Source organism: Poeciliopsis prolifica, unplaced genomic scaffold, assembly GCF_027474105.1.
Source record: "Poeciliopsis prolifica strain line A6 unplaced genomic scaffold, Auburn_PproV2 SCAFFOLD010, whole genome shotgun sequence".
Taxonomy (NCBI): Eukaryota; Metazoa; Chordata; class Actinopteri; order Cyprinodontiformes; family Poeciliidae; genus Poeciliopsis; species Poeciliopsis prolifica.
The window spans coordinates 11,338,128-11,363,280 of NW_026562385.1; the positions used below are offsets into that span (position 1 = coordinate 11,338,128).

Consider the following 25,153-nt stretch of genomic DNA (forward strand, 5'->3'; position numbering starts at 1 on the left):
AAAATCAACTTTATCAAGAAACATCACTTCAGACGCGGCGTTTTGCTAACTTTACGGTCGTTTCACCAGGAAGAAAATATCTGAGCCGACATTCAAACAAAGACGCACGTCGACATATCAAAACACGTCGCGCGTGCAAAAAGGCCCGCCGCAGTAAAAGTTTGGGCTAATTAAAGTCGCCCCCCCGGTGGGCTTCCTCTCCCGACTCTTTCCGTCGCCCTCCCCGCTGACGTTACGCACGCTGCGTGCCTGCGAGCCCAGTAACATGGAGTCCTCCGCCTGGCGCCTCCGAGGAGGGATCCCGTCGAGAAGCCCGAGCGGCAACTAGAGAGCGGGGCGCGAGCCGGTCCGCTTCGGAGCAGCCCGGCGGATCCCCGCGAGCGTCGGAGCGGCTCGTCGAGCCCCGGATCCCGGCCCAGGAGCCATGACGGCCGGCGCTTGAGACGGCGTCAAGCCCCCGCCGCGCGACCCGCAGAACCAGGCCGATTTCAGTGAGTAGTCAAGAAAACAGCCGCACTTTCTTTCTCTTTTCTTTTTCTTCCTTCAAGTCTGCACGGATGTGTTGTTGTCCCGATCACCTGACCACCCGGATCGATACGAGCCACGTCTTCCGAGGCGACAAGAGGCGAAACCCGGGGGTGGGGGGGACATCTCGATCCGTTTCCCTGCTTCTCTAGAGGGGGCAGCAGGCGAGGGGAGGACATGGGCCTGAATATAAAGGCCACTTATTTATGTAACCATCTGGGCGCCCCATTTGATTCTTAAATACCAGACATATTGTTGGAAATAGGTCAGACGGCACGAGAACAAACTGGAGCTGGGGGAATAGGAGGATTCTGCAGATTTCATTGTTCCTGTGCTGATTTTGCAGCTCTGTTTATCAATGCATGCGCATTCCTGCAGCATGAAAGTTTTCTTGCAGTGGAAAAACAAACAAACCAAAAAAAAGTTACATTTGAGTGTGTGCTTCCAGACTCAGAAGAGGTTGCACAATGTAGGGACGCTGTTTGCCGGTGGGACTCCATACTGTCCTCTGGGGGACCATGGAGCCAGATGGGCAGCCCCTGACCCCAGGGACCAGCAATGGGCCCCTATCCTACGGCTCAGCACAAAATCCTACCGCCGCTAACTTCCTCAGCTGCAGCTTCGAGGTAAGACCTGCGCCGCTTTGTGGTTGATGTCCATTTCCAGCGTCAGACCGGGGTCACTGACCCGTGTTTCTGCGATCTAGTCCCCATGTTCCCCACATCTGAGCGACGGCTTGATGGCGGTCGACTGCGCGTGGGAGCTAGATGGAGAGGACGACCCAGAGCGGGCGGCCGCAGACCCACAGAGGGACGCGCAGAGTAGATTCAAGTCCTCAGCCTTTCCTTCCTCTCTGAGTTGGGACTCGGACTCAGAGAAGGAAGCTCTAGATGGTAACACATTCGTAACAATGACGAGTCGCTTCAGAAGCTACAGAGTAGCGCCAAAGTGCAGCCTGCAACACCGCTAGAAAAACTTCAAAACATCGGGATGTTTTGTCATGAGCGATGTGCCAGTCAGTCTGCAGGGAACTGAAATCAGGACATTTTTCCCCGCTGATTTATTGCTAACCGGGAGTCAGCAGGGATGCGTTCTTACCCCCTGAACTTTTTTGGAATTTGTCGCTTTGAAACCACAAACCTCAACTCATTTAATACATATAAAAAAATACAGCTATGGAAAAAATGAAGAGCCCTCTGCACTGACCCCCATTAAAAACCTCATCGCTATGCCGCCAAATATTGATTTCTGAACTCGTTTTCCTTGCATCATTCGAGGTCTGAAAGGACTGGATGTTTTCCTTTATTTTGACCCTTTCTCATTTTCTGAAAATAAAGGCTAAAGTTTTGCTTGGAATTTCAGAGACATGTTGCCAGTAGTTCAGACAATAGACGAATAAAGTTCACTTTACTCAAATATGTGCCCGTAAAAGGTCAAATCAAATAAGGGGTCTCTTAATTTAATATCTGAAGAGCCAGATGTGGCTATAGAGCTGCAGCTTCTAGATTTTATTTAGAAGAATCAGACTTAAAGGAACACATTTGCATGTTTTGGCTTTCAGATTGTTGTTTGCAGGAAGAAGTGAAATCCCTCTATTAAGTGTTGTTTTACTTAACTCTCAGTTGAACGTTCAGAAGTGCATTGAAACGTTTCTGTGAACAAATTGCTTCTTTTATGTTTAATGTTTCTTCTGGATATTTGGTTAATAAGAACAACATTTTCAAAGACCAGCTTGTAGAAGTCCAAAAACTATCTAGATTGGCTGGCAACGCCTGATTGGTGCATCTCTACTTATTGTTTTTGTGTTTTTAACATTACAGATGTTATTTCTAGTCAGACGTTTTTGCATTCCAAGTTGCAACCTGAGTATAATCAGTAGTTTTAACAGTTTGCTCTTATTTTTTAATGCTGTGAAGTGATGTTTCTGTGGTTGTGTGCTCTCTCTGCTGTGATGTTTTCAGAGGAGGAGCTCCAGAACTTTTCCAACCCTCACGGTCTGGCCACCCACAGCCCGGGATCTCCTTCTGCCGGACTCAGGTGAGGAGGGGGATGTGGGTTCAGAGGTTAAACAAGGTAACTAATGTTACATAAGACTTGGCAATCTTTAACCAAAGGGGGAAGTCATGGCTTTCTTTTCACGTCAGATTTCTACAATGATTATTCGAACTAAAATTGTCTGAAGCGTTGTGAAGTCCAAAGTCTCAATTCACGGAACGTGCGAACGGGAATGTGGCCTCGACTTTCGGTGCACGACAGATTACGGGTGAGGTGTAAGTCGCCGGAGCTGAAAGTGGCCGGTTTACGAACGGCGTTTGTGAACAAAGGGACTTCTGGGTTCAGACGAAATGCGCAAACAACCTCAAGCCAGTGCAGGTCGTTTCCTGAGGGGCGTAGCTGTGGCAAAACAATCACCCACACCGCTGTGGATTGTTTTTTCCTTTTTTGTGCGACTGTCTGATGATTGTGCGCAAATTCATTAGTTGTCGATATTTTCTGTTGTTTAGATGTGACAGAAATATGCAAAGTTATGAATGCGTGCTGAAATAATTACATTAAGAGGGGATCCAGGTACATAGAGAGCATGTTCTGCAGCACACAGTAAAATGTTTGAATTCTAAGATAAAATTTTACAAAATTATTAGTGGTTGGCCTGCACCGATTGGAATATGTGTGCCAATATCAATATCCAACATTAATATTGCCGTTACGGCCAAGAACCAATATTTATTGATATATACGTTTGATATATTTCACTATCCTTTCAACGCCTTTAAAAAATATGAACGACACTCCTGACCTTCCTCCCACCTCCAGAAACAACTGGCAATAAGAAGGAAATAAATATTGATTATTAGATTAGAGGAGATACAAAAGATTTTATGTGTAATAAAGTTGAATGGCATTTAGAATTTAATTTTTTTTTTTTTGGTAATGGTAACTTCAGTACAAGTACTGTATAAATGTGGGAATGTTTATACAGACTGATTATTCCCAGCTTTATGAGTTTATTTGGATATGTCTTTGCCTTTCTAAAGAATCCAAAGAAATACATTTTGGTCTGGTGTATAATCTTTCAAATGCAAACTTTCTGTGGACTTGGTCTTGTGTGTTCAGTGGTGTGTTTTAATTACTTATTTTATACATTAAAATAACAAAAAATGCTAAATCTGTTCTTTGCTGAAACTGTTTGTGAGTTGTCTTCACCCTCCGGACAATTCTTCTGATTGGTTTTAATACTTTCGACTTTTAGAAATATTAGGAACAGCAAATCTTGGTGAAATTATGGTGAAATTAGTCCCCACACCCCACTTTCAGATCATGCCCTCAGCAGTGCTCACTGTAACATTCGGTGGTTTAGAAATAGGCTTGCAGCCAATGCCATCACTGTATGTTGCAACAGTTGGGTTGCAAAGGTTTTGAGTCTTTGCTTTCACCCTTCTTGTGCAACACCTTGGTAATAAGAAACACTTGCTGTAGGCAATGAATTGGGACTAAAGCAGCTAGTATTAATGTGAAGTGACGGCAGGCAGGATTGCTTTCTTGACACTGACGGATTTTAGATGATTTTTAGTCCAATGGTAATTTTTAGTCTGTGTCGTTTTGCAATTCGTCTTCTTTGTGTTCAATACTTTTGCCTCTTGTCATTTCAACGTTCAGAACCGAAATTAATGAAGCAGAATCAGTGTTGATTTCTTCGCATGAATCAGTTACATGGGCACAGTCACAGTTTTCTTGTGAAAATGAACATTTTTCTAAGACAAATATTGATATATTCAGTGTGGTTGACACTTTTTTTCTTAAATAATTATTAAAATCTGAAACAGAATCTCATTAAGATTTCATACAAGTAAAGAGGATCTTTATATGTAAATGAAAGCTTTTTTTTTATTCCCCCCAAGTTGTTTTTATGGAGGTTGGCAGGAAATTGTGTCTCAGTTCATCTGTTTTATTGACTTTTTAAACCTCATTTTATTTTGGCAGCGCTGTCGGGTTTAAACAGACTTTCGACCGACAATCCGGACCAAACCGTTCTGAAGACCACATCTATCCCTAGAAATCTTGCCTTACTTAGCATTAATCTCTGTGCTGTTGACGCTGCTTGTGTCCGTTTCTTCTGTACTTAATGATAACTCAACTTTGCGTTTGATCTTTTTACTCCAAAAGTGTGCTTTATTTGATTTGGATGTTGTTACGTTCGCACATAACACATGCGATTCATCTGAACATTTTAGCGTGTTACTGTTACATAATGCAGATGAATCAAACTACATTTTCTAACCTGAAAGCCTCTTTGTCTTTGGGTTTGACGCATCTGGATCAATCACAACTGAGAGCATATTTATAGGTCAAGCCTCCAAAGAAGGCATGAATCACAATGAGTGTGATTTAAAAACAATGGAAGTGATTGACAGCACTAATTTTAATACACTCCGTGATTGCATCAAATGGTTGACATTAGGGTGGGCAGCATTAAATTCATGACTATAGTATTCCTGTTGGTAGCGGTGGCCCTTAGAAAGAAATGATAGAGAGTGCATTGTCGCAGATTCCGTCTTCTCAAAAGCCATGTCATGTTTTCCTTTCCAATAGGCTTGATGGTGAGGATGACCCGGAATTTGAGAAACTGCATTCCTTCAGCAGTACGACTGATACATCCACCCCTGCAGAGGGGCGTAGTGACAACAATGAGAGCACAAACAAAGAGGAGCCAAATACAAGTCGACTTGGCCAAACAGAATGTGAGTACCATAAGGTAGTCAGCGAATCTGATACTTCTCTATTCATGAGTCTGAATTGCCGTGCGTTCTTCCCAGCAGCAGATAACAGAGTCTGGAGTGTATCCGAGGTTGCTGAGCCATTTTTGTCCAAAAGCAAACCAAAGCAAGCCTCCCCGAAGGAGGAGGAGGCTGACAGCGACCAGGGAGAGTCAAAGCCCAAGGGGAATGAAGCCAGGGAGCCTGAGAGAGATGTTTACACCTTCCCTGGAGACTCCGACCCAGAGAGTCCACCTCCTGCTCCCTGGGCTCACTGCACTTTCATTCAGCGGTGCAGAAGAAAGAGGGCGCTGCTCAGACCCTTCTCTGGGATTGGATCACCCGAAACCCACAAGTCGGAAAGACTGAGCCCTCAAACATCTAAAACCGACGAGACTGCGGCGCTCAGTCGAGCGGCAGAGGTCTACGAATTTGAAGAAGTCGGCTTTGACGATGGCGAGACAAAGTTCAGAGACACCGATGGGAAAGAAGTAGAGGCGGAGGAAAGCGGGGAGGGGGCAGGTAACGAAATCTTCACCTGTGTTGAGTGTAGCATTTACTTCAGAAAGCAGGTTCACCTGCAGGAGCACATGACCGAGCACTGCCAGCTTTCCCTCGGCGGAGGCAGGCGTTCAGGCAAGGGCAGCCGATTGCGATGTGTCGAGTGCGGCTGGAACCTGCCGAACCGCCCGGCGCTGGCCGACCACCAGAGGAGGCACCAGGAGTCCCGTCTCAAAATCCTGGAGGAGATTGAGAAACTGAACGAGAACGAAAAGGCAAAAGAATCTGATGCACTGGAGAGCAGAACAGTGAGGCACGGGTCCGCTGACCCAACCGTTGCACAATATACAGGCGAAATGTCAGACGGAGATATGGGGAAATCTCCTCCTGTGTCCACAGCTTCATTTTCAGTTCAGAACTCAGACCCTGCCGTCATCGACGTGGACTCTGTGGCCCCGAGTTCGAGTTCAGTCCGAAGCCCAGCAGCGGCCCACCGCCGTCGCTTTGTCTGCACCGAGTGCAACTTTAGCACAAGAACGTCCCAAGCTCTGGCTAATCACTCCAAGATTCACAAGAGAAAGAAGCAGATCCTCCACCCGCACCCCAGCCAGAAAGTACTGAGAGAACCTGGGAAGATGTCAACTAAGCAGAACAACGAGGCCAGCCAGTCTTCAACGTCTAATGCACAATTATTGAACCTAGTGCCAGATTGCTGCTACCTCTCCGAGTGCAGATCTCCGCCCAACGCAGCTCCCGTTACAAACCAGGGGAACATCACTGCCTCCGAGGACAGTACGACATCGGACCGCGGTGCCGACAGGAGTTTCAGGACAGCAGGGAAGCCTTGCGGTGATCGGTCCAAGTTTGATCCTGAGGCAGATGATGTCACGCTGCCTGGGAGTGAAGCGGAAGAGCAGAAATGTGATCTCTCCGATGAACCTAAGCCATCCCTGCGAGAGGCAAGCTCACCTGTGGGAAGGAAGCTGCACAACTCTGGTGAGACTGGAGGGTAGAACACTTAATTTGGTCTGGATGCTAGAATTCACCTACATTATACAGGGAAGTCCAGAAATATTCATACCCATAGCAGATTTAGGCTATAGGCAATCTTTGAGTTTTACCAACATGTTTCTTCTGAGTGAAAGTAAAATGAACATTTTGAAGTGGCCTAGTTTGAGTCCAGACTGGAATCTGTTGAAGAAGAATCTGTGAATGATATTAGGGTGATATTAGGCCTTCCAACCTCAAATAGCTCATTGCCATAGATAAATCCTTGGCATTCCAGTGGAAAAGGCCATAAAGCTCAGCAATTACAGGAAGGTATAATAAATATTTTTCCATTCAATATTTAGAAAGGTCTATATCATATTTGATGTTATTGTTTTAAACTAAATGGAAACAAAAATTGTTCAATTATTTTCTTTTCAAAGTTGACTTTGAAAGTTGACAGGCAGACAGTAAGTTGACTGCCTTGATTAAACGCCTGCATCGTTTCAGAAACGGACACCTTGGTTGAACAAAACTTATTTGGCCCACAGTTATGTACTTTGTATTAGTGCCATCTCAATAAGAGAAAATAAGGAAAAAAAACTTCAAATTGTATATGTTTCAAAAATGCTGAACTTAAAGCTAATTACTCTGCAACTCTGCCATTAGGACAAGCTATCAGTTTTACATTTAAATTCTCCAAAGCTCAAACACCTCCTCTCCACTGTCTCGCTAACGGCGTACTGCTATCAATCGGCCGGCAACACAATGTAGCATTTAGCTGCTAAAGGTCAGATGGTGACAAGGCAAAGCAGAGCTACAGAAATCTGAGTCGCATTGTTCTCTGTTTGATTTTGTAGAGTGACGATCTTTTTGACATTTTAGCTTTTTATTCTTCCACTTTTTTTGCATTCGTCAACCGATGTGCAGCAAGAGCTTCTCAACAAACTTCTGCTGGAGCGGAGTCATTTCTCACATTGCTGGATTTGACGCCTGTTAATCTCGTTCTCGCCCCGCGCTTTTTCTTCCTGACAGAGGAGTCGTCACCGCGACACGAGGCAACCTTATCAACACCCGCCAAGAAGAGTGCAAAGGAGCAAGACAAACAGGAGGTGCCAAAAGACAGGAAGGTTTTCTTCTTGAGGAGAAGCAGCAGGGTCACAGTAACCCAGGCGCAAACCGACAGCGACGACGACGACACCGACGAGGAGCACATGCGCTGTTTCCTGTCCGAGGGCGTTTTCGGGAAGGACGCGGACGAGACTGACGAGGACTCGGAGGCGATGAGGAGTGTGGAGAGGAAGTGCCCCTACTGCCCCGATCGATTCCACAACGGCATCGGTCTTGCCAATCACGTGAGAGGCCATCTGAAGCGAGTGGGCGTCAGCTACAACGTGCGACACTTCATCTCCCCCGAGGAAGTCAACGCCATCGAGAAGAAGTTCTCGTATCAGAAGAAGAAGAAGAAAGGTCAGTGGGTCATTGCATGTCATTTTGGTGTGTGTTTGTTGTCTTTTAGGGGTTTTCCCACAGAGGTTCTGAATAAAAACCAGAAGTTCTGACCCTAAAAATGGCATTACAGCTGATCCATGCCACACCATTCAGTTGCAGGTTCATAGGTCACTGATGCGGTACAGTTAAGGCAGCACTACTGATGTCAAACAATGTAGTTCATTGATTTGGGTACAGAAAAACATCACAGCTTGTGACAAGGATGACACATAGTGGTGTGTCACGTTTGTCATCGCACCACTGTTAGTCATTTGCTAGACATTTGGGCTTAGCCTGCCGCCCAGAGTCCAAAAGGCGGTGGAAAAGAGCCGACCTGTACTGCTTAGTGGAAACAAGGCTTTGTCCCCTCAGCCTCAGAGGCAACAAATGCCATCCAGCATTTGCAACAAAAGCTAGATCTTGCTTTTCACTGTAACCGTGATGAAGTTATGATGGAGTTTTGCAGATTTGTTTTTATTCCGCCACATTCGGGGTTTTTCAGTTCGAGCAGCTCGCTTGCAGACTTTGCCCATTCAGAGCAGGACTTGCTGGCATGCCGTGGACCCTCGTCCTGCTGCACTACGCGAGTGCACTTGAGCTTGAGGTGACTGACAGCAGACATTCTCCTGCAGGATTTTCCGTTCAAGAGCAAAATGAATGTTTTCATCGGTTATGGAGGGATTTCGTTTTCGTTTGCTCTTAATAAATTAAATCATGTTGTCTCTGAGGTAATGTTTTCATGGCCAGAAACGCTAAGTGTCAAAAAAAAAAGGTAAAGACAAAAGAAATATGTCAGGGTGCTAATAATTTTGCATGCATGCTTAATTTGCACCACATGCGAGTTTAAAAAACATCCACAATAAATGCGTGCACCGACTTCTTGTTTTTGAAAGAGTTTGTTTACTGTATGATTGAAGCTGGAAAAAATTATGCGGTAGCTGCATCACAATTCCCATTTGTAGGATTTTTTTTTTGTCTCAACTGTAATGAAGCAGTTAAATACTAAATTATGTCATAAATGTCATTACCAGATTAAAGGCTCTTGCATGAAGTATATAATTGTGGTAACACAATAGCAGCCTTGAGATCTAATCAGGGCCACATGTGTTCACATTCTTCTAGCTGATGCATCTCGCGTGACATTTACATGACATTCTTTTTGCTGACATACCTCTTAAAAAGAGCAACACGTTTGGCCAACTCATCGTTTTAGGCCGGGCGCTACGTTGTTTGCCAGGGCAGTTTGTTTGTCGTGACAGGTAAGGTTACAGGAATTATTGTCGTGTGTTGATGCGAGTTTGAGTCTGAGCTGCAAATAAGACTGTCAGCTTGTCTTGTAGCCTAATTGACCGTTTGCAGGCAAGTAGTGATGCTGTAAACGTGAATATGCCCGCTTTAAATTAAATCTGAAACTTTGCACCCCAAATGCAGTCACATCACTCTGACTGCATTCCTTTTGCAAGCTGGAATGCGAGAACCATCTGATTGGAGCAGAATATCCTTGCAACCTGATGAAAATGGATTACAGATGCATCTAACTAGTTTAGAACATCATTGAAAACTTACTTACTTACTTGCATATATTTATTAAACAGGCAAGTGAAACACATACATTATAATTGTGATGTATCCTAAGCATTTATGTCTGTTAGTTTTCATGATTAAGTCTTGCAGCTAATTAATCTTTTGAGATGGTGTGTCTACTAGGGGTGTAACAGTACATAAAAATGATGGTTCAGTTCATGTCTTGATTGTAAAGTCATGTTTCAAGAAACTTTCCCTATGTTTTATTCGAGGAAAACAAAAACGATGCATGTTTTTCCCACAACAGTGAACAATGAATGTTAGATTTTTTTTAAATAGTTATTTATTTTTAGCAGGATGTTCCTGCACTTGAGTTTTGTCAGTAAATGAAGAAAGCATGGGTAAAAGCAAGGGATGGGTTGGATGGATTATAGAACAGTCTGTTCGTCTCAGTCTGTGGGGTATATCTGTGGGGTATTGGTAATCGTTGCCTCTAACAGATCAGTTCATGTACCTTGGTGTCTTGTTCAGTAGCCATGGCAGGATGGAGCAGGAGATAGACAGATTGTGGCTTCGTCTGCTGGGACTATTACCATGGCAAAAAAAAAAAAATAAAAATCGGATGTCTCAATTTACCGACTCGTCTGCGCTCTCAGCCTCACCTATGGTCACAAGATGTGACTCAAGACTAAAAAAAACAAAAGCTCAGATAGAAGGAATTGGAATTAGCTTTCTCCATAGGGTGGCTGGGCTCTCCCTTAGCGATAGGATGCAGAGCTGTGTTACCTGGAGGAGACTTGGAGTAGAGCAGCTGCTCCACAGAATTGATCAGATCCAGCTGAGGTGATTGAGGCGTCTGATCTGGAAGACTCCTGGGTGCCTCCCTCTGGAGGTTTTTGGGGCGTGCCTGATTGGGATGAGAAACCAGGGAAGACCCAGATTACACTGGAGGGGCTAAATATTCCTTCTGGCATGGGACTACCTTGGGATGAACAAGGTCAGTGTTCTTGTTTTATGGACCTTTGAATAAGGCCGTAAAAAGGTGCTTGAATTTACTTTGGACTTGTTTTGCTAGATAGGCAAACCAGTGTACCAGTTGTGCTTGAATCATACATGCATCTTGTTTGCAAAAACCTCTCTTGTCTGAGGAACTCCTCTTCACAGTTCCGGCATACGTCTGCATAAAGGTATTTGGAGCTGAATGGACAACAGGAGGCTAGGTTTGGACTTTGGCCTATTTTTCTTCATACCCGTGATGTTTACATTTGGGTTGATGTCATTTCAGGTGAGTAATTAGATGTAGCATAGAGCTAGCTACTTATCTTAGGGATTTTGGGATGACGTTTTGTTTCGGTCCGCCGTCCTTTCTCCACTGTCAGTGTAGCTAAAGGAGGAACCAAAACGTTCCTAAATAACAGACTTTAGTGATACCTGGGAGTCCTCCCTGTATTGTTTTGGTGTTGGGTTTTACAGTTGCATTGGGAAACTTAGGATTCCTCTCTTTGGTTCTGCACTCTGCCTCTGTACAAGTTGTTCTACTAAGCAATTTTGATGTGAATACATGTACTGTTACACCCCTCAATTCTATGGTATTGAAAGTTCCTTAAATAAAAGAATAAACCCCACCAACACAGAGTTCTCTGTTAGTGATGTTAGGCTGAAGCCCTTTTGACGTATTTCCAGTTGAATCAGGTCAATATTATTTCTTATTGAATATAACTAATTCATAACAGGACTATAGAGATGGAGCTACAAACTGACTTGGGAGGGAAATGTTCTGTTTCCTTTGTGGTGGTGTAGAGGTGTTTTTAGTTCAACAGCTGAAATGTTTCCCTATCGTACGTACACACCTTAACGTCTTTCAGCATCTATGTAGTAAGATTTAGAGAACAAGTGGTAAAAGTTGCCTGAGTCCCTAAACCTCCACTTGCATTCCCTCCTCCTCTGTCCTCAGTTGCCAACTTTGACCCGGGCACATTCAGCTTGATGCACTGCGAGTTCTGCAGCGCTGGCTTCGACACGCGGGCCGGCCTGTCCAGTCATGCCCGGGCTCACCTCCGTGACTTTGGGATTACTAACTGGGACGTTACCATCTCACCTATCCACATTCTGAGGGAATTGTTCTCCAGCAGGCCAGATCTGGTGATTCCTGTGGATCCCCCACGCAGTCTTGGGAGCTCCTCAGAGGAAGATGAGGAGGAGGATTGCGATGAGGGAGACTCAAAAGATGGAGGAATTATTAAGGTAAAGCTTGAAGGGGAGACGTGTGAAAAGACCCTCCATCCCTCCGACTCTGTTGCCCTGTCTCCAGGATATCGTCCACGCAGGAAGAAGGGGGCAGAAGTGAAGGGCTGTGAAGGTGAGTTTTTATTGTTAAATACACTCTGGTGTTATTCTGACTGGCCGTTGGGCATCTCTTCTTGCAAAATTGGTGGCTCTTATTTAGAGTGGCTAGTTTCCTTGGACGTGGTTTTTCAATCAGGTTGAGATCCGGCATTAGGGAAAACCTTAGAAGCCTGTTTGGTCCTTTCCTAATCTGGTTTTGATGTATTTTTGGAAATCTTGTCCTTTTAGAGCAAACTGTATTATCCAAGTTTAGACCAACTCTCGCCTAAACCGACAGGACATCGGTTTAGCTATTCAAAGTGTCCCATGAACTACGTCCCTGTCCACAGCAGCTGCATTTGCACTGACCATATAATTGTGCAATTTGACAATGAAGAAGAACACGACAGAAAGTCGTGGGAGGATGATAGAGCGGCATGTTTTTCAGTCACTTTTGTGAGCAAACTTATTCACGTGTGATTTTAACTGTTTCTTATATAATGGCGAAATTGTATTTTTCCGATATTAGCAGAACATTGACAGTTTTTCAATAGAAACGCATGTAGAGAAGCATGTTTCTGCTGTGGACTGACTGGGTTCTGATCAAGAACCCAGTCGGTTGTTTTGGCAATGGAGGGGCCGGTCCTGCTTTCCGACACAAATTGGGATTCACTTGTGAATTTGTGGGCACAGTTTGTGTGTACTTAACGACTGTGAAGTATTTATTTCTGCACGGCTCAAATGACGTCTGTTGTTTTTTTTATGTGTATACTTAAAAATGGATACACATAAACTTGATTGAATTTTTCAGATACACACTTTGATATACCAAATACTATCCAGACACGATACGTTTTATTTTAAGCCAAAGGAAATATCGAGCCTTTTGTCATGAAGCCAAAAAGAAGTTTTGGTTGCAATAATTAGAATGAGCGTTGCAAGCCTAAGAAAATCGGGCACGGTGGGGTGAGAAGCATACTGTGGATCTGTTGCTTTCCACAATGCACAAGATCAATACGTCCAAATTCATCATGTGCTTAATGCAACAGCTTTATGGTTGAAACCTGAACACAATTTGGTGTTGCAACGGGAAAACGACCCCAAATACAACAGAACTGGCATCGAGATGGACAAATCATGAAGCTTCTAGAACTGCAGGCTGTGGAATATGTGCAGATTGTGTTGAAAAGCCAGAAACCACTCAGTTTCAATGAAGTGCACCAAACCTCCCAGAACAGGTGGATTTCTGAACGCAGGATTGTGTTAAACATTCCACCGGTTGTTTATTTTGCGGTCATTTTGTGTGCTTCTGGTGGATTTCACAGTTGTTATCTGGAGGCAGATAGTGACTGGAGTTTGAACTTGTTACCCTGTATTAATGCCATGAGGATGCCTGCTCATAAGGCACTGGAACATCGTCTTCCTTTTTTGCTGCTGATACTAAGAAACACAGTGCAAGATGAGTGACAGTAGTGCAGTGTATGAATCAGCATGGTGAGAAAATATTCCTGGTAAGATACTGTGTGTGTGGGGGTGCGTGTGTGTGTGTGTGTGTAAGGGAGAGTGTCCCCTGATGCCCATAGTTGATGTGGCACTCGCTGCATTTATCCCCACCTCCGCCTCCTCTCGATTGGTCACGCCTTAGCTTCGCGGTGCATATGGGGGCAAAATGGCTGCTTCCACCTCCCCGCAGACCCAAACAATAGCGGAAAAGCTGTCTGCTCTCTGCCGCCGGGAGTCCGATGCACTGCGGACCGGTGAGTACCGCGCGCCCCGGTTCCTGCGCAGCGCGTGCCCTTCGGAATCGCACAGCAGCGGCGGCGTCGCGCGGCATGTCTCGCGCCGCATCTCCAGTCACATTGTATCCAGACAACAGCCATTAAAAAAGAAGAAGAAGAAGAAAGATTATTAAAAAGAAAAAACTCCGCTTTTCTTCTGGAAGACCGCGGAGAAAAGGGGCTCGGCTCGCGCGGAGAAACGCAGGTAGCCCATGACACGCGCGTCAGGAGCTCATGAAGCGGGTCAGTGTCATTGTTTCGGAACCGGGGGCAGAGTTGGTCCCGCTTTCCCACACGAACCGGGGCGCGTTCTTCACTTGTGAATTTGTTGGCATAGTTTGCGTGTACTTAATGACTGCGAGGTATTTATTTCTACACGACTCGAATGACGTCCATTGTATTTATTTATATATATATTTTTCAACGCTGCGGGATATGTAAAATTACCTCCAGTTGCCCAATCCTCGCCATTTTACTGTGCTTTGATTTTTTTTTTGATAGGACACGCTGTGCTTTCAGTCCGCCTTTTATTTCAAAACAAACTGTCTGGGCGACGCCGTAACTTTTGACGGACTAAAAGTGAGGAGCTCACAGATAATCTCGCCACAACTTGTCCGGATAACTGTAATGAAAGTGTCACTTTTTTTTTTTTTTTTTTTTACCTGTAAGTGTCGGACTCGCCTACTGTCTCTCTGCCTTCACGGAGACAAAGTCTAGTCAGCGTTTACTCCAAATACACTCCATTTAAAAAAAAAAGACATAGTATTTCTTTATGTGAAAAAAAAAAACCAAACAAAAAACAATGGCGTAATGTCAGAGGTGTCACATCGCCGCTCTTTTACAGTCAGGCGATAAAGTGACAGGCGCAGAGCCGCCCACCAGACAAAAAGCATTGTCTGTCTCCGGCGTCTCTTTTGATTTACCGATTTGTCGCAGAAGATGGCACTTTTGTCCCAGGAATGCCTGACTGCGGAGAAACGAGTCTGCCATATTTGCTTCATGCTCCAGTGCAATTATGACCTTTTTTTTTTGGACAGGGATTCTGTCTCTCCAATCATTTCTGTTTACGTGCATTCCAGCAGGAAAGGTGATGATGTTCTTACTGTAAGGACTGAATTGACTGCAGGCAGGGAGCTCGCTTTGAGTGAACATGTTTCATCCGGCGGGGTCTTAGTAAATCACAAATAATTCCAAGCAAATTTCATTTCTTGTTTTCAGTTATAAAGTCATTACACACCCGATATATTTTTGTGTTGATTTTCATGATCAGTTTATTGGAAAATTATTGAGTTTTAGCAGTTGTCCAGCAGACTGGTGGTGACTGCTGAGCCATACTAGATAATTACCAAATAACAGGACTTGGTCGATTTTTATTATCAGTATCGTATTGGGGAGGAAAGTTGAGTGGAAGGAAAAAGGGTGGTTACAAAAGAAGTGCATGAGTAAAAGGGATCACCACAAGAAAGCCCGTCTACCTGTCCATCTGTGTATCTATCCATCCTCATTTATTACATATCAGCTATATTTTTCTAAGCTGAATGTTAATGTGTTCAAAATAAGTTCTTCATGTGTTAATTGTGATCTATGACATGTCACTAATGTGTTGTAATCTGTCATGTGTGTTTAGTTAGGGGAAGTTGAAAAATTCTACTATAGTCACTGAGCAAAAGCACAACTCTGTTCTGTAAACGATATCATGATCATAACCTCAATGTCACATGACTGCAGCAAAAAGAGTGGAATTCAACGAATGTCACATGAATGTGCTCTTATTATTTTAAACAACAAAAATACACTTTGTTCCAGTGCATTATCATTTACCGTTTTAATTATGGAGCTGCCACATTAACGTCAACATTTATACGGACTTGTTGTTTTGTGTAGGCGATGACAAGGAAGCAGCCGATGAAGAGGATGAGGAGGGTCTGCGACTTTCCTCACTGGATGCTCTTTGCTCCAGTGCTGGAAAAAAGGACAGCCTCTCCCTCCGGGAGGATGTAGACGGCAAGGGTGAGAGCATAGAAATCAGAAATCTACTTCACGGAAGTATTAACACCCCTTGAACTTTCCACGTTCTGCCAACCACAAACTGCTAAGTTTTTAAGTTTTAAAAACTTAAAAACCAGTTGATCACAAAATTTTGTCGTAATAGTTGTCCAACATACTGTTATTGACATGATCATTGCCAAAGAAAGCCACTTGGTTTATTTTTATTATTATGCTATGGGAGAGAGAAGTAAAAAGAAAAAGTGTGGTGAAAAAAACAAAAGTTTTGTAAAAATCACAAGCACAACCTTGACAGGACGGTTAAGGAAAGCCCATTTTGCATACAGGTGAAAACTTTTTTAATACCTTCGGCAATTTGAACCACGCATGTCACACAATTTCTCGTCTTTTCCAGTCAAGAAGTGGAAATGTGAGGTCTGTGACTCTCAGTTCGAGAGCAGACGTGGGCTCTCCATCCACTCTCGTGCTCACTTGCGCCAGCTGGGCTTCACCGTCTCGGAGAGCGGCGGGTCGGCCATCGAGCTGCTCCACCGGGTAGCCATGGAGCGCAGCATCGACGGCAAAATCAGCTCATCTCTGCTCACGCCCAAGAAGCCCTCCCTGCCCGTCTCCCTCAAAGCCGAAGAGATGGAGGACATGGAGTTGGACGAGAAGCCCATTCCTCTCTCCCTTCTGGCCAAAGCGGCGAAGGCGGTGCCCTCCGGCTCCGCTACGCCCACACCGTCTCCAGGTGCCTCTCCAGCTCCAGCTCATACCAGCTCACCTTCCTCAGTAGTGAAGAAAGCCCCCATTTCATCTCTACTGCCCGTGTCTTCCCTGTTGCGCTCACAAGAGCACAAAGTTGGGGGTCTGAAATGCCTGACCTCTAATCTATCCGCTGCCTCTGGAACCGCAACATCCAAACCGCTTTGGGCTCCGCAGGAGAACGATGCTCCTCTCAACCTCAGTAAGCATCATCACTCTGGCCCAAGACTGAGTTAATTGTTCAGTCTTATCAGTGCTAATTCACTGGTGGACCAAGTACTCAGTTTTATCACTTAAATCAAAGTACTGATCCAACTCGTCAAAGTAAAAGTACCTCTGTCAACTCACCACTTAAGTCAAAGTGTTAGAGAATGTGTTCTCAAAAATACTTAAGTATTGAAAATACCTCAAATTTTGAAGTTGCTTTTTCAACGTAGTCAACGATATTTGGAAAAAAATATCTGCTGACTTGTACAGTTCTTCAGTCATAGATCATCAGTAATGCATTAGTCTTGCTTTTTCCAGCATTTCTTGATTATCAAAGGCATTTAAAAATTTTATGCGTCATTCATTCAGGGATACACTGTGTAGTTTTATTGTGTGTCACTGGAACAAAATAGACTCAAACTACACAAACAAGGCCAATGGAAGTAACAAGTAACAAAAGCCTTTGGAGAAATAAAGTGGAGTAAAAAGTATGATTTTATCATTATATTATAGTGCATTTGAAGGTCTTAAGTTTTCCCAAAAGAATGCTACTCGAGTGAAGTGCAAATGTTCAAAAACTATTTCAGTCCAGTTTTGACTTCAACTTTCTTTGGCATTAGTTCAATGATTTCCTGTTTGTTTGCAGCACTGGATATGGACTCCGACAAGGACATCGTTTGTCAGCTGTGCGGCGCCTGGTTTGAGACTCGAAAAGGCCTATCCAGCCACGCTCGAGCCCACCTGCGACACTTTGGCGTCGAATACTCGGAGTCCAAAAGCTCTCCTATTGAACTCCTGAGCCAGCTCATGGACACAGATGACTTCAAGCACAAGGCGGGGGCGCTGGAGCTGGACAGTCCCGCAGAAACTCGGGACGTGTCCCCAGCGCTTTCCCCCGCAAAGCAGTCGCTGCTAACGCTCTCTTCTTCTTCCTCCGCATCGCTCCTCTACAAGGTGACCACAGTTGGGGGCGGGTCCAAAGCTACCTCTTCCTCTTCCTCTGCCTCGTCTCTACCAGGTCCGCCCGCCAAGCGTCTCAAGACCTCTTCCATGCAGGTCTTCCGCCTCAGCAGCGGGGAGCTGATGGCCCTTCCACACAGTAAGTGACATATGACGCAGTAGCTTGCAGAAAATGTTTCTGCCTCTTGAAGTTCTACAAACTCCTTTTGTTAAGATTCTAGTTCACTGATAAAGACAAAGTAACGTGTATTTGTAGAATGGAAAGAAAAATCTAAAAGTAAGAATTCTCTTGTCTGCTAGATGAACCTCCAAAGGAAATAGGATGCGAGTACTGTGGGGAGTATTTTGAGAATCGTAAAGGTCTCTCCAGCCACGCCCGCTCCCACCTGCGCCAAATGGGGATTACTGAGTGGTCTGTCAACGGTTCTCCAATAGACACGTTGCGGGAGATCATCACCAGACGAGGCCTGCCCTGCGCACTTCCTCTCAAGCCTCTCAAATCCCCCCCGCCGTCCTCTCCGGTACCCCCTCGCTCTCCTCTGTCGCCTTCTTCGTCTCCACTCCTCAGCCGCCTGCCTTTCGCCTTCGCTCGCCCGTCCAGTCCTCCTCAGTCAGTGATGTCCAAATCCAGCTCAGCTCCACCGATGTCTCCGAGCAGCCTGGCTCTCAAGCCAAAACCGGAGCCAGTGCAGGTGGAGATCACTGCACCCGGGTCTGTGGAAAGAGCTGGAAGCTTTCCTGTTGAGCCGCCGAGCTCAAACTGGAGCAAATCCGACAAAGTTTATCCCCTTAACCTGGGTAAATTGAAAGAATTTCAGGTGTAATTGTTGTACGTTAATTTCCTAATGAAAATGGTAATGTATTGCTTTGCCTCCTGGTTTCCTGTCAGCCATGGCCCATGAAGTGGAGCCCACGAGGGACATTCGATGCGAGTTCTGTGGGGAATACTTTGAGAACCGCAAAGGTCTATCCAGCCACGCGCGCTCCCATCTGCGGCAAATGGGCATCACGGAGTGGTCTGTCAATGGCTCGCCCATCGACACCCTGAGGGAAGTCATGCACAAGCGACGGTCCAGTAGCTCATCTCGCTTGGACCAAGGAGTGAAGAAAGAGTCCAGGCAGGGAACCAACAGTCCCCCGTGGGAAAACGCGGCAGGAGCCCGTGGCTCAGACGGTTTGGGTGTTTCAGGCTACCAGTCCTCCAAGTTTCGTAAATCTCCTCTCAGTTTGGTGCAGTCCGGGTCGAGGATGCTCAAGCAGGGCCTCGGCCCCGTGGGTCCATCTGCCTCCCAACCTGCAGGGAAGTTGTTTCGATTGTCCCCTCTAGCCAAAAGGCCCATGTCAGAAAAGACTCAGTCAGCAGAGGCCATTGCTTCACACGCACATCGACTTAAGACTTTCCCATCGCTTCCACAAGACTTTTCCTACAAAAGGAAACCTTCACCAGAAAAGCACGGACACCAGGGTAAGCAGTAGCTTATGCAGAGTCCCTTCTAATTCCGATCATTCACCCCTAAATAAGAACTCTAATCCCTTTCTGTGTTTCTCAGACCCCAGTTGTGAGCTGTGCGGCTTCTACTTTGAGAATCGTAAGGCTTTAGCCAGCCACGCGCGAGCCCACCTGAGGCAGTTTGGCGTGACTGAGTGGTCCGTGAACGGGTCGCCTATCGAGACGCTGAGCGCCTGGATACGCAGCAGACCACAGAAGGTCCTGGAGATGCACCGGAACTACATGCAGGGTAACCGCTCCGCCCTGAAGAAGGTAAGGACCGCTCGGTCTTGGTTGGAAATGCACCGCCGAGGCAGAATTTAGTGCATGGCAAAGGCACTCATGCCCGTTTAACTTTAGCTCATTTTACGAAATCGTCACCTTCTGAAGTAATTTTTTGCCAAGTGATGTTGGCAAAAAAAAAAAAAAAATCACTTAAGAACGTGATTTATGTGATTTTATGTGATAAAATTTGAAGTGTGCGCTTTGCATTTATATTCAGCTTACTTTCTTCTGATACCGTTAAATCAAATCTAGTGGAAATGTTGTAACAGTGACTCAAGTGGAGTTTTGTGTAAACATATCAGTTTACAGTAAACTTTTTTAAAAAATCATTTATTTTTGTGTCTGTTCAATAAGGGAAACACACTCAATACATTAATTACAAATACTGATGTTTTCAAAACTTTATTTCTGCTAATTATTATTTTTTGCTCTGATAATGTGGCGGTTTGCCTCTCAGCTGAACAAGAACCTTAAAAATACAACCAGAGTGACAATAATAGCTTTTTTTTTTTTTTTTACAAAGATTATTTTCATTAGAGAATTTTAATGTGTCAGAAAGGTCCACCCAAATTGATCTGAGAATCTGTGGCAAAATTGACTGATTTACCGATTTACTGATCTGATTACAGCCTTCATCAAGTGTCACAAAGGTCATGAGTTTGCAGAAACAATGGACAAAAACCCCATTGTTTAGAGCTGCAGCTGTATTTGGAAAATCTTCCTTTTGATGCAGATTTACCTGCATGTTACCTGCGTGTTGTTCAATCACATAAATGTCACATCCAACATTTGCCACAAGGATCTCGAGATGAATGGCGGCTCTCGTTAAATGCAGATGTGTGGTTTGATTTTTGATTAACTGGCTCGTTAACGAACAAACTGTCAGCGCTAGAAATCCTTGTTTTCCTCGCAAGTAGCCAGGTAAATACACAGTCAAATGTGATAGCCTGCTGTGCTGTTTCTTCAGTTTTCTCCTTCCAGGGTCTTTAAACAGCCTTCCTGCTCTCAGATCAGTCGGGCCTCTGCTGGCTACACGACAGACATTTTGTGTCCTGGAAAGCTGCAGACGTGTCGTCTCGCAGCTCAGAGCTTTACTGTTGATCCTGTGTCTTTATTCCCCTGTAAAAAAAAAAAAATCACTGTGAGGACAGATGCCAGAACGACTCTGCTATTCACTTGATAGTTACCATAGTAACCAGGGTGCCTGGCAGCTTATGTTTCATCTTCAGATAAATTATAGCAAGCTGTTGATGGAAGAAAATGTGTCGAGTCTTTTTTTTTTTTTCCTCCCCTGTTCTGAAATTAGTTTCTGGTGCATTTGCGTCAGTCTCTCTCACACCTTTTCTCCAAGCTCTGATTTGAAACACATATGGAGCAGAAACTACTCTTTAGATATCTTTGGGATTACGTTACAAAGGTTGTTTGTTTTTTTTTTCAACCCATCTAATAGGCAGGTATCAAAACTGCAGCAATGTTTAACACATAAAGCAATTAGAAACCTATTTTTATTGTTGCTATTGAGGCAACAATAAAATGTAAGACTTTAAAAAGGAGCGAACCACAGCGGTGGAGACGGGTTTGAAAAGTGATGTTTTACAGCAGATGGCACGCAGCCGTGGTGGTGCTTGTGTTGAAGCTGATTAGATGTTTCAGGGTGAAGTTGGGTGGGGTTGTGATGTGAGGAGTGTGATGCTGTCTGTCTAATAATAGGGATGATGTGTCCTAGAGGAGCGTCTTCCATTCGTGAGCTGATACTGAAACTTGTCTGAGTGCCCTGCAAAAACATCCACACCCCTTTCACTACATTTTTTTTTGTCACATTACAATGTCTTTTAAAAGTAGGACAAGTATTAATAAACATTTACATGGAAATGTACAGGATTATAGCCAAGTGACTAACTTCCATCGTTCGTCTCATTGGCAAGTTGATGTTAACAGGCATCATAAAAAAACAAGGATGAAAACAAATTGACACTACTAAATAAAAAAAAAAAACCAAGTGGACAAAATCCATACATATGTTAAATGTTGACATTTTTGGCTTTCCAAGATACAGTACTGCAGTAATTTTTCCTCTATTCATTGGCATTTTATTTGTTAGACCAAAAGAGACGTTTTCTTCACATAAAAAATTGGAAAATTGAGGCTTGTATCTGTATTCGTCCTGCCTGAGTCAACAATTTGCAGAACCACCTTTCCACCAGCTTTTGGGCATCTTGAAACTGAAACGTTTGCCCATTCTTCTTCGCAAAATAATCTAGCTCAGTCAGATTTAATTGCTCTGTGATTTATCTCCCTATTTACTTCAGATAAACTCTAAACCAGCTTCTCCGTCCCCACATTATGATGCTACCACCATGCTGGGGACGTGGTAGGTGTGCAGTTACTAGCATAAGTTTTGATCACCTTTATGAACACTGAGATTAATTCACACACTGGTAACTCCTGAAAGCTAAAGTCCACGCACTGGACTTTATGTATGGGAATCAGAGTAAAGAGTGTTTTCTTGTACTTCTTTTTGAATCAAAGTCGTTTTTGTAACTTTCAATTTGCACTTTATTGTTATTAATAATGCTTATGATGCCGGTCAGATAACATGCTAACTCGGTAGTTAAATCTTTCTTAACATGGTTTAGACTCTGTTGAAATCTTCCAAATCCAAAACAGATGTAGTAATAGAGGTATCTTTTTAGTCTGTTAAATCTTCCTGTCCTAGAATGTATTTTGTTTCCTGCACATTAGCATTCCTGGCCGTTGTGCATGATCAGAATGTCAGATGATTTTTATTTATTTTTACATTCAGGTCAGAGAGTTGAGTGTTTCTCCATCTTGGAGGATTTTGAGGTCCACCTTGGCTCGCTTGTAATTTTGTTAAAGCCTCGCTATTTTTCCGTGCTTGCGGCTTGAGTAACTATTTGGCGTCTGCAGCCAAAATTTTGCTGCTATTTAGTAGAATGTGCAGCGTTTGCACTACTTTTCTGTCTGGCAGGAGTTCACTTTCAGTTTTATCTAACGTGCATGTGTGCCAGATCTTCTTTTTTTTGTTTTTGTTTCATTATTTCCACATTACCCGTAGCGTGTCACAGACGCCGAGGGTACACTTAGGTTTAAACGTTCAACTACAGTTTTATTTTTGTAAAACCTTTTCCCGAAAAGAAAAAAGCAACACGTCTTTAGGTTCCACACTTCTATGATATAGTTTTCGTAGCTTCTTCTGCGGCTGGTATGTGCCAGAAGTTGACACACAAACTCATTCTCTAAAGCTAAACCAACAGGTTCCTTTTAACAAGCTCCACAGCTGGTGCCTGCATTTTCACTTATGGTTATAAATTACGTAATTTGGAAAGTGGCATAACATTTGCTAAAAACTGTAGTTTGTATTCTACAGCAAGAGAAACAATGGCTTGTTGTTTTTTCCCCCCAGAGTTCAATTTTATCCTAATTAGCAAATAAAATACCTACTTTGTACTATGTTTAGGTGTACAATCATACTATTAAATGTAAGAATCGAGGGAAATATAGAAATACATTTTGAGCAGACTAACCTTTTCTTTAATTAAACATGTTTCTCATGGGGCTACTGACATGAAATTCATATTAGATATCAGTACCAGCCCACGTAATCCTCACACACAGAGATGTGAAAGTGGAAAAGTTCATGAATTAAATTCTTTGTAATAAAGTGGAATAATTCAAGTTGAGTATTGGACACACTCACTGAGCTTCATTTAATCCCAGCGCCTCTTAAGTGTTTTCCAAATGTTTTTCTTCAGCAGTGGAGTCTTGCGCTGTGAATGTTCACAAAGGACAGTACATTTGAGCGCACTATTTATGTCCTTATGTCCTTGTGAGACGCTCAATGGATCTCAGCAGTTTCCAAATGGTTGCCCATTGCAATTAGTTGCAATGGGCTCTAGAAACTCTCCCCATGATTTCGTTGACTCCTCTGTCACCTGGACTTGGGAGGGTTATGATGAAATGTTCTTACCACTTCCTTATTGTGGCCCTAACGGCACTCGCTGGAACATTCAGAAGTTTAGAAATAATGTTTGTAACCAAACCCATCAGTATGTTGGGCAACAGTAAAGTTGCAACGGTACAGAGAGAAAGCTCATCGCTTTTACTTGTGCATGTTGCATGATAACATGCTAATGAGAAACAACCTGTTACTGATCCAGTCTCTGATGAGCACAGACAGCAGGCAGAATTGCTTTCTAAATACTCAGATTTCAGTTCTTTCTACATGGCTTTAATGACTTGTTTGACGGTTTATTACACATGACGTAATGCGTGGTATAATTTAAGTGACGCTTCTGAAATTGATGGGAATTTCATGTCAATAGATATGTCCTGAGAAAAACACATGCGTGTAATATTTGCTTTCTCTGCTTATATCCCATTTTCTTTCACTTGAACAAATGTAACCCAACATGCTAAGGCATCCTGAACCGCCATAACTTTCCATAAATGAATTTAAAAAATAATAAGAAACAACATGTTTTAACCTAAAAGTCACCTGCTGCTGCTGATCATGAAAATATGTTTATTTTTTAACGAGGGATTAGATATCCCTCGGGGATAGCATTTATTTCCAAAGTGGAAATAAATGCTGCATTCAACCAAAAGAGTGGAGATTATGAAGTCTGTATTGTATATTGCCCTTCAGTAATCATTAGATTTAAATAGAGAAGACATCCGATTGCCTGATGCAATAGTTCAATTCTTGGTTGATCATTTTGTTTCAGGCTATAATAAACTCAGTTGTAGCTTCCTAGTGTTGATCATATTCAGAGCTCACATATGTTATAAAATCTATTCGGGACATTGTCTTTAGGCAGCGATAGTATAGTTTTCCTTACAGCGCTGCTGATAGATCACTTATTTTTCCGTGTTCCAGAAGACGAGCTCACCTCTCCCTGCGTCTGTGGATTCTGATCATGTCCTCCCAATCTCATCGCAGAAGGCCCACTCCTCCTCGTCCCCTTCTTCCTCTCAGTGGTCTTCTTCCCTGGCCGCTAGCCTGGCTCTGCCGCGGAGCCAAGAACTCCGCCAGGGCTCCTCCGAGGCCGTCGACGAGGAATCGGGGGCGGCCTCGCGGTCGGCTCCGGCCAGGGCTGGCGGAAGCAGCACCACTTTCTCGCGCCTCGGCAGCAGCCTTCAAGCACAGGTGGCCCGCAGCGAGCTGAATGTCCGCCTGCCAAGAGGTACGCACGGAAACGCAACACCCTGTGGCACCTGAAATATTCACCTGCACGCAGGCCTACATGCTGCTGTAGGGTTAGTAACTTCAACGAGTTTCAAAACTGGGTCCGTCATGATAACACATTTTTCTGGACGATGAATTATCCTAGAAGTCATTGCAACTAACGGTGATATTGTTCTGTTTAGACCGCTTTCAAGTAAAAGGCATAATGATGCAAGAACACATCATCAACTATCAATGAACTTTAAATTTTAATGAACATTTAACGCTGAAACATTTCAAATGTCTCATTTAAACCAACAAAACAACAGAAACAACAAATCAAATTCTGATTGGTAAACAAATTCATCCTTAATAATAATGGCTCGTTGCA

At 43.9% G+C, this 25,153-nt stretch overlaps 1 protein-coding gene across 4 annotated transcripts in view; it reads left to right on the forward strand.

Moving 5' to 3' along the window:
• The first annotated feature begins 203 nt into the window (after window positions 1–203).
• The window catches only part of wizb (WIZ zinc finger b), a 28,840-nt gene continuing 3,890 nt past the window's right edge, over window positions 204–25,153 (forward strand). Inside the window, exons 1-15 of one of the 4 annotated variants that reach the window (XM_055035000.1) lie at window positions 204–491; window positions 974–1,151; window positions 1,232–1,418; window positions 2,487–2,562; window positions 5,116–5,264; window positions 5,340–6,776; window positions 7,803–8,237; window positions 11,737–12,141; window positions 15,770–15,895; window positions 16,287–16,838; window positions 17,490–17,942; window positions 18,104–18,601; window positions 18,693–19,268; window positions 19,354–19,565; window positions 24,475–24,781. In XM_055035000.1, coding sequence (XP_054890975.1) covers window positions 1,044–1,151; window positions 1,232–1,418; window positions 2,487–2,562; window positions 5,116–5,264; window positions 5,340–6,776; window positions 7,803–8,237; window positions 11,737–12,141; window positions 15,770–15,895; window positions 16,287–16,838; window positions 17,490–17,942; window positions 18,104–18,601; window positions 18,693–19,268; window positions 19,354–19,565; window positions 24,475–24,781 — 5,521 coding nt within the window. In that variant the 5' untranslated portion in view covers window positions 204–491; window positions 974–1,043. The remainder of the gene's footprint in view (window positions 492–973; window positions 1,152–1,231; window positions 1,419–2,486; window positions 2,563–5,115; window positions 5,265–5,339; window positions 6,777–7,802; window positions 8,238–11,736; window positions 12,142–15,769; window positions 15,896–16,286; window positions 16,839–17,489; window positions 17,943–18,103; window positions 18,602–18,692; window positions 19,269–19,353; window positions 19,566–24,474; window positions 24,782–25,153) is intronic. The other 3 variants (XM_055035002.1, XM_055035001.1, XM_055035003.1) reach the window with 3 other exon arrangements.